Source organism: Bos javanicus, chromosome 5 (assembly GCF_032452875.1).
Source record: "Bos javanicus breed banteng chromosome 5, ARS-OSU_banteng_1.0, whole genome shotgun sequence".
NCBI classification, from domain to species: Eukaryota; Metazoa; Chordata; class Mammalia; order Artiodactyla; family Bovidae; genus Bos; species Bos javanicus.
In genome coordinates this window covers 74396993-74410350 of record NC_083872.1, presented here as the reverse complement: position 1 = coordinate 74410350, position 13358 = coordinate 74396993, and the positions used below count along the sequence as shown (strand labels likewise).

At 49.0% G+C, this 13358-nt stretch overlaps 1 protein-coding gene across 2 annotated transcripts; it reads right to left on the bottom strand.

The window, feature by feature from the left end:
* Positions 1-707: 707 nt before the first annotated feature.
* LOC133247890 (apolipoprotein L6-like) lies at positions 708-7991 on the bottom strand. Of its 2 annotated transcripts, XM_061417261.1 has the most exons (3): positions 7191-7991; positions 5002-5086; positions 708-3306 (listed from the first exon to the last, which is right to left on the bottom strand). In XM_061417261.1, exons 2-3 carry the CDS (start codon positions 5046-5048, stop codon positions 2304-2306), a joined length of 1050 nt encoding a protein of 349 aa, XP_061273245.1. In that variant the 5' UTR covers positions 5049-5086; positions 7191-7991; the 3' UTR covers positions 708-2303. The 2 variants fall into 2 exon arrangements, 1 of the variants encoding a protein (XP_061273245.1); XR_009736550.1 differs by lacking the exons at positions 5002-5086; positions 7191-7991 and having other exon boundaries at positions 708-757; positions 1368-4042.
* Between the last annotated feature and the right edge of the window lie 5367 nt (positions 7992-13358).

Below are 13358 nucleotides of genomic sequence, written 5' to 3'. Positions count from 1 at the left end.
ATAAGAGCGTCCCCATAGCCCATCTTAGCAACCAGCGCCAGCACAGGCACTGAACCAGGCCTGGTCAATCAGAGTGGGTCTCTAGACTTTGCCCCGCCCCTTTCCACGTGGGAGCCCCCAGCCAGCAGCAGGCACACCTGCCGGTGATGAGGCCACGGGTGGCTGAACCTGACGGAAGTCTTTCTGAGAAATGGAAAGACAGATGCCTGATGACATCATTTTAATCCCCTGGGTCCACACACACACCTGAAGCTCACTGTTCCCTTAAGGTTTTAAAGTACATGAGCCAATAAATTCTTTTCTTTTGTATAAGTCTGTTTAAATTGGTTTTGGCCACTTAACAGTGATGACTAATATATATCTAATTAAAAGGTTATAGGTACAGTCAAAAGAACAGTTTGTAACACACAACAACAAAAATGTCTATAAAAACGCAGGGAAACATGGAATGGTAGAAAATTTTCCTAAGTGAAAACAGCAAAATGGAAGGTTATAGCTCTGCAGACAAATGAGGGAATTGAGAATGAAAAAGAAAGAAAACTCAGTGGGTTACAGGAAAAATCTATTTTACAATGCAACCTTGAAGAAGGGTCTCCAGCAGGCAGTAACGCCCAAAGCAAGAAAAGCACAGGAAGAAAATTCTCCAGCAAAATAACTAGCAGTTGTCAGCCTTGACTGGGGCACTATTTTCTTCCCTTACTTTCCTGAATTTTAAAAAGTTGTGCTGAACGTCCATGCATGACTTCTAAAATAGCAGCTGAAACACAGAAAAGAAAAAAAAAAAGATGTAAGATGGGTGAACTGGGAAGTGAGAAGAGTTCTTACAGGTTCCGAGGCCCTGAGGAGCTCCAAGAATTTGCGCTTGGTGAGGAGGACAGAGGGGCCCCTTCCTAATGCAAATCTGGTTGAGCAGGTTCCAGTGACATCCTTTTTTTGTGCAAACCTCCAGGAACTTCTCTGGCAATTACTGCCCAGGCGGGGGAGGGGAAGGACAGAGAAGGGCAACCCGACCTGACTTGATACACAGAGAGAACACAACATACCCTCCATCTCAGAAGCCCTTGTGTCTGATGTCAGCACTTAACCTAGAGCCTGGCGTCAACAATTCAAGAGAGTAAGTGTGAGGGGAGGAGACGCTGGAGTCCAGGGAGTGAGTTACACGCAGGATGGAAGAGTGGGGACCGACTGACTCCCACTATCAGACAGTGTGACACTCACCAGCTGCCAGTACCCTGGGGACCCTTGTGGGCCTGCCAGCCGTTAAGTCTCCAGGCATTGCTTCTGCCAACCCTGCCCACCCCCTCCCTGGTCCCCTTTGATTCCACTCAGAGACCCCAGGTTCAATTGCCTTCATCTTCCCCTGTCACCTGAGATCCAGCTTCCCCACGCGTGGCTGGTGGCAGAGGCACAGTCCCCATGGTTCCTTCCGAAGAGGAGCTCATAGGCTTTTTTTCTTGCAAGAGTTTCTGAAAACACACACACACACACACACACAAAAACACCAAGTAGAGTGAAGCTACCGGGGCAGCTCAGGTTGGAGATCCAGGCCCAGGCTCCCAGGTCAGGCTTTCCGGCTGTCATTCTGACTCCCTCCACATTGCTGCAAGCATTTGGCAAGTTATATAAGCTCCTTATGAACACCGCAGTCTGGGAGGTTAAACAGAAGAAATGTATTTTCTCATAGTCGTGGAGGCTGCAAGCCTACATTCAGGTGCTGGTCGGTTGGGCTCCTGGTGAGGACGCCTCCTGGCTTGTAGACATGGCCTTTCCTCACATGGCCGTTCCTCTGTGCCGGTGTAGGCAGAGAAGGAGAGCGCCCCCTGTGTTCCCGCCTCCTCTTATAAGGACACCAGTCCCCGAGGATTACAGCCCCAGTCCTACAACCTCATTCAACCCCAGCCACCGCCACCCCCACCGCAGACCCCAGCGACACAACGTCACCTTTGGGCTTAGCACTTCTATGTATAAAGGGGGATACATTTCAATCCCCAACGCTCCCCGGGACTCAGTGTCCTCTTCTGTACAGCTGGGAAGACCCTCTTCCCAGTACATTGGAAGTCAAGAAGCACTGATGGATGTTATGTAGCAATTTGGATGGGACGGGAATTTGGGGGAGAGTGGGTACATGTGTATGTACGGCTGAGGCCCTTTGCCTCAGGTAGGTCCACCTGAAACCGTCACATAGTTAATCGGCTATACTCCAATACAAAATAAAAAGCTGTTTTTCTAAATGAAGAAAAGTTAAAAAATGAAGAAGCATTGATGGGAAAACAGAAGGCATGACAGGTCTGTCCAGAATAGTGTCAAGACACACTTGATGCCGTTTGGGGCTCTAGACGCCCCGCATCCTCGGGAATAGGCAGGCACCCTGTACACACACTGGCTTCCTCATCACCCCTCCCATAGGCCCCAGTGCCCATAAACCCAGTTAAAGCTTTCCCCCCGCTCTGCGCCACCCACCAGGGGCCACACAGCCTCACCCTCTGCTGCAGGCTCTCGTAGCGCTGGGTGAGTTGTGTCAGCTGCCTTTCCAGCTTCCGAGCCTGGGCCCTTAGCTCTTCCGCAAGCTCTGTTCTGGCTCCCTCCTTCAGCTGCTTCCAGTCCTTGAGGAGGGAGACCAAGTCCACGCTGAGGGAAAAGCCAGCCATCGCACTGCCCAGCAAGCGAGCCTTGGTTTTCATCACCAGCGTGGTACCTCCAAAGGCCCTTTGCACCTGACTGCTCCTTCGGGCTGAGACCTGGCCAGTGGTCAGGAGGTGCTTGGTAGCAGTGGCCAGGCGTGGGTCTGCCTTGGTGATCTGAAAGGCACGGATGCTCTTCTGAACACCCTCGATGGCGCTTCTACAATTCTGAATCACCTTTCCAGCGGCCATGATGTAGTCCACCCCGGTTCGCCTGACTTTTCGGCCATGGGAGGGCATTAGGCTACCGACCTGAGCTTGGGCTTCTTGACTGTGAAAACGTTCCAAAACGTTGGTCAAGATACTGGTGACCTCTCCTGCTGTCCCCAAAATTCTACCTGCAGTGGAGAGCGCCAGGCTTCCCCCTGCTGTCGCTGGAGCAAGGACTAAGCCCAGGATGCTCATGGCTCCGGAGACCACGGTGATGGAATTGGCCACCACGCTGGTCTTGGTGAGAGTTTTGTGTGTTGTGTCAATGTGGTCTGCAAGGGCATGGAGCTTCTGGATGTCCATGTCCAGCTCCCCTTTCAAGTTGGGAAACTCTTCCAAAAATATTCTTTCTTCAGCTGACAGGTCACTGTCTTGCGGCTTCACATCGTCACATGGAAGAATGTCATCCACATCCCTGTGGATGAGTGAAATAAAGATTTCCAGTCCCCCAGATGGAAAAGCCAAATTTGCAGCCAACCCCACGTGGTTTCTGATCTTCTTGCCACTCCAAACTTTACATTCTCCTTGCATCTTCCTAGCATCTCTGTTACCTCTAACCCAACTATTAATAAGAAAAGTCCCAGAGCATCGTTAGGAGCTGCTAATTTGCTTCAGAGAAGAAACATATAAGAGGGGCATCTGGAGGGAAATGAGAGAAATGGAGCCTTGGCCAAAGAGATGGAGGAAACGGATTAGTGCCAAGGGACTTTTTCAACCTTGTTCAAAGAGGCTAGAAATGTAACTGAGGTGGGCAGCGGGAGATGCTAAGATCCGAGCCGTGATCAGGAGCCTGGGACTAACTGGGGGCAGGGAAAGGTCTGAGGAAAGTAGGAGGAAGGGAGACCAGGTGCTGGGCGGGAGGTTGGGAGCCCTGTACACAGAGGGGTGAGTCAGCGGGAAGGGACACCGTACTGTATAGCGCACCCTTCACTTTGATGACCTTGAACTCGGTTACTGCGCAGTGCCTTTGTTTCTCTCAGGAGTCTCACACTGAGAGGGCTGAGATAAATGATCGCTAATGTTCTGACTGTTCTCCTTGGCACTTGGCTGGCTTTCCTCCCTCTCTTAAGCAGATTCTTCACGGGAGAAGTCAGGGACAAGAGGACCCCTTCCCCTCCCCTCCCCGCTCCGTGTCCTTAGGCAGTACCGAGGGATCTTCACCGGCTCGGCTGAGTGTGGCCTCCATGGGAGAGCAGTCTGCGGGGTGAGGAAGAAAGCCTGCTCCCTCAAGTGCTTTCCTCAAGCTCAGGGCCCTGGGTGCGACTTCTTCAGGGCGAGCTGAGCAGGCCAGGTGAGGCCCACAGGAGGATATCAGAGCCGGAAGGAGCCCTGGGGAAGATCTACGCTTCCTCCTTTTCTTTTCTGTGGTGGAAGCAGAAGCCCAGATGGAACGTGAAAGTGTTAGTCACTGAGTTGTGTCCAGCTCCTTGGCATCCTGTGGACTGCAGCCCACCAGGCTCCTCTGTCCATGGGATTCTCCAGGCAAGAATACTAGAGTGGGTTGCCATGGACAGAGGAGCCTGGTGGGCTACAGTCTATAAGGTCGCAGAGTCGGACACGACTGAATGACTGAGTATGCATGCATTCTATGTTAGGCAGCAATGCCTCCTGACACAGACAGAACTAAAATCTAATACTGTTACACATATGTAGCTCACCTAATTCCCTCAGGAGACATTGGCTGATGGCCTGTGTGGGGCTGGCGATGCTATGTCTGCTGATGAACGCACGCTGGAGCTTAAATTCATGAATGAGGCAATGTTAAAGGGCTTTTTTGGTGATACATTAACCTCACAGAGGTGAGGTCCAAGGGGGCAATTTCTGCCCTCGGAGTCCTGTTGCCCAGGGTCAGGTACCTAACAAGAACTTGACTTGTGCTCCAAAATAGTGTAAAACGTGGAATAGTTTTCTCCCAGGGACATATCTGCACATACATAATGGAGACCAGTGAGAAGGCAGGCCTCATTTATGGCTGTTCTCTTGGAACCCATTTGTCACATGTCGTGAGAATGCCTAAGCATTTCTGTAGAAGTCGCCCTTTTCCCAGGGACACTGGGCTCTGGGTTACCTTTGCAAACTGACACCAGTCTTGCGGGCTTTCCCTGCCTACCTGTTCAGCAGGTTCTGTGGCACCAAATCCATGCTCATTTTGTCCATGGGAGAATGAGAGCTGTCACCACGACTCAAAGGATTTTCTGGGTAAAGACACAGAAAACAAGTTTACTGCACGGTCCATGAAATTGTATGAAATTCAAGTGTGGGGACTTCCTTGGCAGTCCTGTGGTTAAGGTTCCGTCCACGCTTCCAATGCAGGGCACAAAGGTTCAATCCCTGGTCGGGGAACAAAGATCCCACCTGCTATGGGTTGTGGACAAAAAGATTTTTAAAACTTCAAAAAAGAAACTCAAGTGTGGAGGGATTTTAGATGATGCAAAATCCAAATAATAATGACATACAGGACTAAATATTTGAAAACTGTTGTTTTGACATTATATGTTGAGGTGAGCTTAGATAGGATAAATACATAAAACAAAGTCCTCAGATTGATAAATTTTGATGTCACACATCCGAGTCATCACCACCCAGATCGAGATAAAGGACAGAAGGTTTCCTTAACCCCAACCCAGTCAACATGCACCCCACCACACGGGTGATCACTGCTCTGATTTCTATAACCTTTAATTTGTGTGCCTGGTCTTGAATTTCACGTCAATGGCGTCGGTTGTTTGGTTTCTTTCGCCCAACACAATGTGAAATTCTTTCATGTTGTCATGGTTTTAAAAACATTCAGTAGCTTGAAAAAATGAGAGGGCTTCCCTGATGGCTCAGTGGTAAAGAACCTGCCTGCCAATGCGGTAAACACTAGTTCAATCCCTGATCGAGGAAGATTGCACCTGCTGGGGAGCAACTAAGGCCTGTGCCACAACTACTGAGCCTAAGCTCTAGAGCCTGGTGACTGCGACTACTGAAGCCCGCACGCCCTAGAGTCTGTGCTCTGCAACAAGAGAAGTCACCGCAGTGAGAAGCCCCCATTAGCTGCAGCTAGAGATAAGCTCTCGCAGCAATGAAGACCCAGCACAGCCCCAAATAAATAATGCTAGAAATACACTACAAAGCAAATGTCAAGCACTTGGGAAGTGGAGGAGCCCCATGTGACTCCAGTCAGTCTCGAGCAGTGGATCTCCATCAGGGATGAGCTTTCTCCCCGGGGGATAGTGATGATGCCCATAGACATTCGGCGGTGGGCGTCAGGGGACACTGCTCCTGGCGCTAGTGAGTAGAGGTCGGAGATGCTGCTAAACACCCTACCGTGCACAGGATGGCCCCCACAGCAAAGAACAGTCCTGTCCAAACTGTCAGTGGTGCTGAGGCTGAGAAACCCTGGAGGAGCCCCAGTCTTTACCAGCAGCTCCTGAAAGCTCCCCCATTTTCCCTATTATTCCTACTAAATGAAGAGCTTAAGTGACAGCAAGGAGCCCTGTGGACCTACCAGGTCCCATCCTCTCACTACTGACCTTCTCTCGGGAGATGTCAGAGGATGTTACATTGGGAGAGGGATGGAAATGATGGGCAAGGATTAGAGAAGTCATTTTCATATGAGAGCTGATATGTATGCGACTTTCTTTGTTGTTTGGGGAGCCTTCAGCTCTGCCTTATTCTGTCCCTTCCCCTCAAACCAACTCCCTCATATACACCATTGATGTCAGAGAAGTTGGATACTCTGGAACACAGCTTTGAGATAATCCCCTTAATCTTTATCACCAACCCGTGCCCCTCAAACTCCCTAAATAAGCGTACAACCCAAGAAACACTGCAGGTGGCAATTTTGAGACAATTCATCTGGCATCTTTTCCTATAAACATGATACCCCTAAACCGCTCTTGTAGACAACAGCTAGGGAAATGCCTTGGCCCATGATGTCGCCTATGTTCTGGGGTCCAGGGCCTCTCTCTCTCTCTCTGTCTAGGATCCAGGGGTCCCCAAACAATGGAGGGGAACATGCAGTTTGGTTGGTCTAATCACATGCTTAGTCATGTTTTTATTTAGACTTCAAATGACCTCTGAGGGAGAGATTTCTATCCTGATTTATCAAGTAAAGAAGCTGAATTTCAGACCCGAGCTGACTCTAGGAGCTGGCCGGATGGGGATTTGAACGGGATGGGGATTCCTGACAGTAACTCTTTTTCCCAAACCAACTGCAGGGGCAACCTCTTGGGCCCATTGTCCTTTAGAAGTGAGGCCCCAGAGCAGCCCTCCTCCTGGGTCTCCTGGCCCACCTGCTCTCAGTGAGGCACTCACCGTGGCCTCAGGTCCCGAGGGCCTTCCTTCGTCTCCCCTCCAGGGGCCTCGGATCCATGAGGGCTGTGAGCGTCTAGGCTGCAGGAGGACAAATACACAGTGCAGAGTCTCCAGCTGGCTTTGCTCATTATGGGAAGGATCCAAGGCTTTAATTGCAAAACTGGATTCAAGTTCAGTGAGGCAGGCACACAAGTGTCAATGCCAAAGCAGCTCTTGGGTTGGGGGGGTGAGGTGGGGGGAGACCCCCCGGGGCTTATTGAGCAATGGCTTGCACTTTTACTTTCCTTTCTGCTTCTTTCTCTATGTGCAATGAGGGAGCTAGCTGAATCTGAGTCAGGTCCGGTCTCGCCTCTCCTGGGCCCAGCAGTTTCAAGAGCAGAGCGAGGGTGCTTACGTCCTGCAAGGACTCTGAAGTCAAGCAGACCATCTGGAGCTGAGTCACTGTGAGCCGCTTTCTCAACTGCCTTTGGCCTTGATTCCCCATCTGTGAAATGGGTATTTAGTAAAACAGCGCTTGTGGCAGAGAGCCATTGTGAGGAGCCTAGGAGCAAATGAGGCGACGCCCAGTGTGGAACCAACACCTAACAAATGTGTCCATGGTCCTGCCATGAGAGCCCTCTGCCCTCTGAGGAGGGGGTTGACCTCAAAATCTAAGACCTCTTCTGTGACTGTGAAACGCAAAAGACTCTGGAAAATGGAAACGTTTTTTCATAATTCATTTGGTGGTAAAACCTGACCCGAGCTGGAACAAGTGTATAGTTTTGATGTGTCCACCTTCTGAATATTCAGTTTCCCTGCAGAAATATACCTAATGTTTGAACAAGGAGGGTGTTTGGGGCTGATCTCAGGGTTGTATATATATATATATATATATATATATATATATAAATATAATTGTATTTGTTTGTTTTTGGCTGTGCTGGGTCTTCATTGCTCTGTGGGCTTTTCTCTAGTTTGGCAAGTGGGGGCTCCTCTCTAGCTGGGGTACATGAGTGGCTCATTGCAGTGGCTTCTCTTGTTGAGGAACAGGGGCTCCAGGCACATGGGCTTCAGTAGTTGCGGCTCCCAGGCTCCAGAGCACCGGCTCTGTAGTTGTGGCTCATGGGCTTAGCTGCCACACAGCATGTGGGATCCTCCCACCCAGGGATCGAACCCTGGTTCCCTGGATGATTCTTTATTACTGAGCCACCAGGGAAGCCCCGGTCTCAGTTTATAACAACCCATGTTGTGTTTGGACTGCCCCTGGGGTCCTCATGCTTACAAGATGCCCTTCAGCAATAACCATCAAAAAACTTAAAAATAAATAAAGGTTTAAGACTTATGTGTTAGTAGCTCAGTTGTGTCCAACTCTTTGCAACCTCATGGACTGTAAAATTACATAAAATTAAAAAAATTTAATTAATTAAATAAAGGTTTATTACTTACAAGACCTGAGGTGGGGGGGTGGTTAAGAGGGGAATGGAGAAAAGACAGAGCAGAAGAGCCTGGGGTTCTGCTTTTACTGGGGTCAAAGGTGGGGGCCCTGAGTCTTCAAGGGCTCCCTCTTTATTGGTAAATTTAAACTTAAGAGGGGAAATTGAAGGCACGGAAGCAAGTGACCCGAATGGTCAGTGATTAAAATCAACCAAGAGCTCTAAAACCAAGGGGCCTCTGTGGGGAAGGCAGCTGGATTTGACTGAGTGCTGGGGCTACCAATGTGTTTATTTAAGATCACCATCTTCCAAGCGGATGCCTCAGCAATCAAAGATTAAGTCAGGCCCTTGCATTACAAACAACAAAACCCCCAGGTTTAGGGTTTACTCTACAAGAGGGCTTCAGGGGGTGTTGCATAATATATAATATATGCACCTTTCCAAAATCCCCCAAATTGGACACTGAAATGCTTCTGACCCCTTTGACTTGAGACATAGGATTGTGATCCTGATGCTCCCTCCCATTTTACAAATGAGGAAACTGAGACCTCAAGAGGGTGGGGTGGTTTGCCCCATGGTCATATCGCTAAGAAATGACAGCCCCAGTTCTAGACCCCGTGTCTGTGGGAACAGCCTTTTGGGCAGTCATGGGCTGAGATTTGTGTCCATGTGTGTGTGTGTGTTCACACACAAGCTGGAACCTAGGGCTGTGTGTTCAAAAGTGGAAGCTCTTAGTGTGATCTGAGGGTGTAGTTTGATGTCAAAAGTTTGTTCTTTGAACACCTGAGCAGGTCCAGTTTTAGGGTAGGTGGTCCCTACACTCTTAGCCAGCTTGAAATGGACCAGAGTCAACCTCAAGTTCTTGGAAAACAGCTTAAGCCCATCCACCTATTATTACTTCAACGACCCATATGGGGGGTTAAGAAGTCAGAAAATAATTAAGGTGAGCCTGGTCAGGGAAGGCGGGTTACAAGCGGGGGAGTTTTTAACAAGCTGTTCTTACCTGCTGTTCTACAACGCAAGCTTAGGAATTTCTTAGTCACCAGTTTCTATTAACTCTATGGGGCACAGTTGCAATATGGGTTTTTTAACCCTATCGGGCATGGTTTCAGAGTAAGTCATTTGTGGGTGAGTATTCGGCAAATTCAGGCCCCAATTTCCTATAAGGGCATTAAAAAAAAAAAAAAAACTCAACTGAGTAAATGTAAGGATCACATTGGCTTTATTCATCAATTCATAAATTGGGTAGTGCCCCATTTAGCAAATAGAAGCTGAGCTGAACTGTAGAAAAGGAAAGGTTTCTCAAGGTGGAAAGAGATAGAAAAAGGAAATTATTAGCAGAGAATGGATGCATTGTTTCAGGCAAAGGGTACCTCTTGAAGGGAACAGAATCACCCCATCAGGTTGATTGATGACAGGTCCCATTCCTGGGGGGCTGATGCTGCAGTTAGCGTAGGTACTAAGTCTTGCTTTGCCATTGTGGGTTTAACCTGAGTGACTCCATTTGGGGGCTACTGTTTCCCTTTAAAAAAAAAAATTTATTTACTTATCTTTGGCTGTGTTGAGTCTTCACTGTTTTGCTAGCTTTTCTCTAGTTGAAGCAAGTGGGGGCTACTCTCTAGGTGTGGTATGTGGGCTTCTCATTGGGTGGCTTCTCTTGCTGCAGAACACGGGTTCTAGGGTGCAGGGCCTCAGTATTTGTGGCTCCCAGACTCTAGAACGAGTTGGTGATGGACAGGGAAGCCTACCGTGCTGCAGTCCATGGGGTCTCAAAGAGTCGGACATGACTGAGCAACTGAACTGAACTGATCCTAGAACACAGGCTCAATAGTTGCGGTGCACGGGCTTAGTTAGTTACTCTGGGGCATGTGGGATCCTCCTGAATCAGGATCGAACCTGTGTCTCCTGCATTGGCAGGCAATTCTTTACCACTGAGCCACCAGGGAAGCCCTTCTGTTTCCTTTTAACAGGGGCTTTTCCCTTCCTGAAGTTTGCTATGCCCTGGGTGACATCTGGCTGGGGTGCCTGCGTGGTCCCTTTGGGGTCTGGCTGGCTTGCATAGAGGCCCCCTTTGCCCCACCCTCCAGCTGGGCGCCTCTTGCCTCCTGCTGGTGAAACACCCCCTGGTGTCTCTCTGCTGGCTCCCTGGTGCCAGCCTGGCTCTGAGAAACTGTAAGCTTCTCAGCCTTTCCACCCCCAGCATCTGGCCCACCCTGAGAACAGGCTCCCATCTCTCTGTGAAGTCCCCTATCCCTCAGTCTGTCTCCCAGGCCTCACTCAGGCCTTGGGGGCTGCAGTGAGAAGACTGGACTCAGGCCGAGGAAGCAGGAGCCCCTCTCTCCACCTAAACAGCAACAGCGTCCTTACTGCTCTCAGCCACCCCCTCCACCCCCCACACCCATTGGGAGGTTTTATACCACTTCTGCCAAGTTTGAGCACAATGGGGAGACGCTGCAGATGATTTCTTGCTCTGCCTCTTTCCCTCCCATTCCTGGAAAGCTACTCGCTAAACCAGGACTGGAAATGGTCAGTTTTCATTCCAATCCCAAAGAAAGGCAATGCCAAAGAATGCTCAAACTACCGCACAATTGCGCTCATCTCACACGCTAGTAAAGTAATGCTCAAAATTTTCCAAGCCAGGCTTCAGCAGTACGTGAACTGTGAACTTCCAGATGTTCAAACTGGTTTTAGAAAAGGCAGAGCAACCAGAGATCAAATTGCCAACATCTGCTGCTGCTGCTGCTGCTAAGGCACTTCAGTCATGTCCGACTCTGTGTGACCCCAGAGACGGCAGCCCACCAAGGCTCCGCCATCCCGGGGATTCTCCAGGCAAGAACACTGGAGTGGGTTGCCATTTCCTTCTCCAGCCAACATCCGCTGAATCATCAAAAAAGCAAGAGAGTTCCAGAAAAACATCTATTTCTGCTTTCTTGACTATGCCAAAGCCTTTGACTGTGTGGACCACAATAAACTGTGGAAAATTCTGAAAGAGATGGGAATACCAGAACACCTGACCTGCCTCTTGAGAAACCTATATGCGGGTCAGGAAGCAACAGTTAGAACTGGACATGGAACAACAGACTGGTTCCAAAGAAGAAAAGGAGTACATCAAGGCTGTATATTGTCACCCTGTTTATTTAACTTATATGCAGAGTACATCATGAGAAACACTGGGCTGGAAGAAGCACAAGCTGGAATCAAGATTGCCAGAAGAAATATCAATAACCTCAGATATGCAGATGACACCACCACCCTTATGGCAGAAAGTGAAGAGGAACTAAAAAGTCTCTTGATGAAAGTGAAAGAGGAGAGGGGGAAAGTTGGCTTAAAACTCAACATTCAGAAAACTAAGATCATGGCATCTGGTCCCATCACTTCATGGCAAATAGATGGGGAAACAATGGAAACACTGTCAGACTTTTTTTTTTGGGGGGGGGAGCTCCAAAATCACTGCAGATGATGACTGCAGCCATGAAATTAAAAGACGATTACTCCCTGGAAGGAAAGTTATGACCAACCTAGATAGCATATTCAAAAGCAGAGACATTACTTTGCCAACAAAAGTCCGTCTACTCAAGGCTATGGTTTTTCCAGTGGTCATGTATGAATGTGAGAGTTGGATTGTGAAGAAAGCTGAGCGCCAAAGAATTGATGCTTTTGAAGTGTGGTGTTGGAGAAGACTCTTGAGAGTCCCTTGGACTGCAAGGACATCCAACCAGTCCATTCTAAAGGAGATCACTCCTGGGTATTCATTGGAAGGACTGATGCTGAAGCTGAAACTCCAATACTTTGGCCACCTCATGCGAAGAGCTGACTCATTTGAAAAGACCCTGATGCTGGGAGGGATTGGGGGCAGGAGGAGAAGGGGATGACAGAGGATGAGATGGCTGGATGGCATCACTGACTAGATGGACATGAGTTTGAGTGAACTCCGGGAGTTGGTGATAGACAGGGAGGCCTGGCGTGCTGCGATTCACGAGGTCGCCAGGAGTCAGACACGACTGAGCGACTGATCTGATCTGAACTGAACTGAAACCATGTGCAACCCTCCCATACCCTGAGGACTTGTCCTCCCATTCTTATTCTTTGGGAAATGAAGCATGAGATTTAGCCACTGTTGAACAGGATCAGGGTTGGGGGGAGGGGAAAAATTTACAAATAAAGGGAACTATGCATTGGGGGTGGAAAAGGAAACGGCAACCCACTCCAGAATTCTTGCCTGGGAAATCCTATGGACAGAGGAGCCTGGCAGGCTACAGTCCATGGGGTCACAAGAGTCAGACACGACTTAGCAACTAAACCACCACTACATGCATTGGGGGGGTATTTAAAAATATCCTAGTTACACTTGCCAAACACTTAGAGAATTTCTACTGTTAATGAAAGTTAAAGCTGTTAAAGTGCTAGTTGCTCAGTCGTGGAGTAGCCCGCCAGGCTCCTCTGTCCATGGAACTCTCCAGGCAAGAATACTGGAGTGGGTTGCCTCTTTTCTTCAGGGAATCTTCAAAGAAGCAAGCAAATAAACCACAACATTTTCACTACTGTGACCTAACTGGGAATGATAGGATTAAACCAATCTGTTTAATCAGCCAGATTGCAGGAAATCAAAATTTCCTGGTCACCTTCCTTTGGCCCGGGGCCTGGCCCCTTCATTGTTGCTGAAGCATTATCGAGTTGATTATCAGACACTTGTCTGGAGGTATGATTTTATTAAGTCCTTTGAACAGCAAGCAATAGAGATTGATTCTTGGGCTTG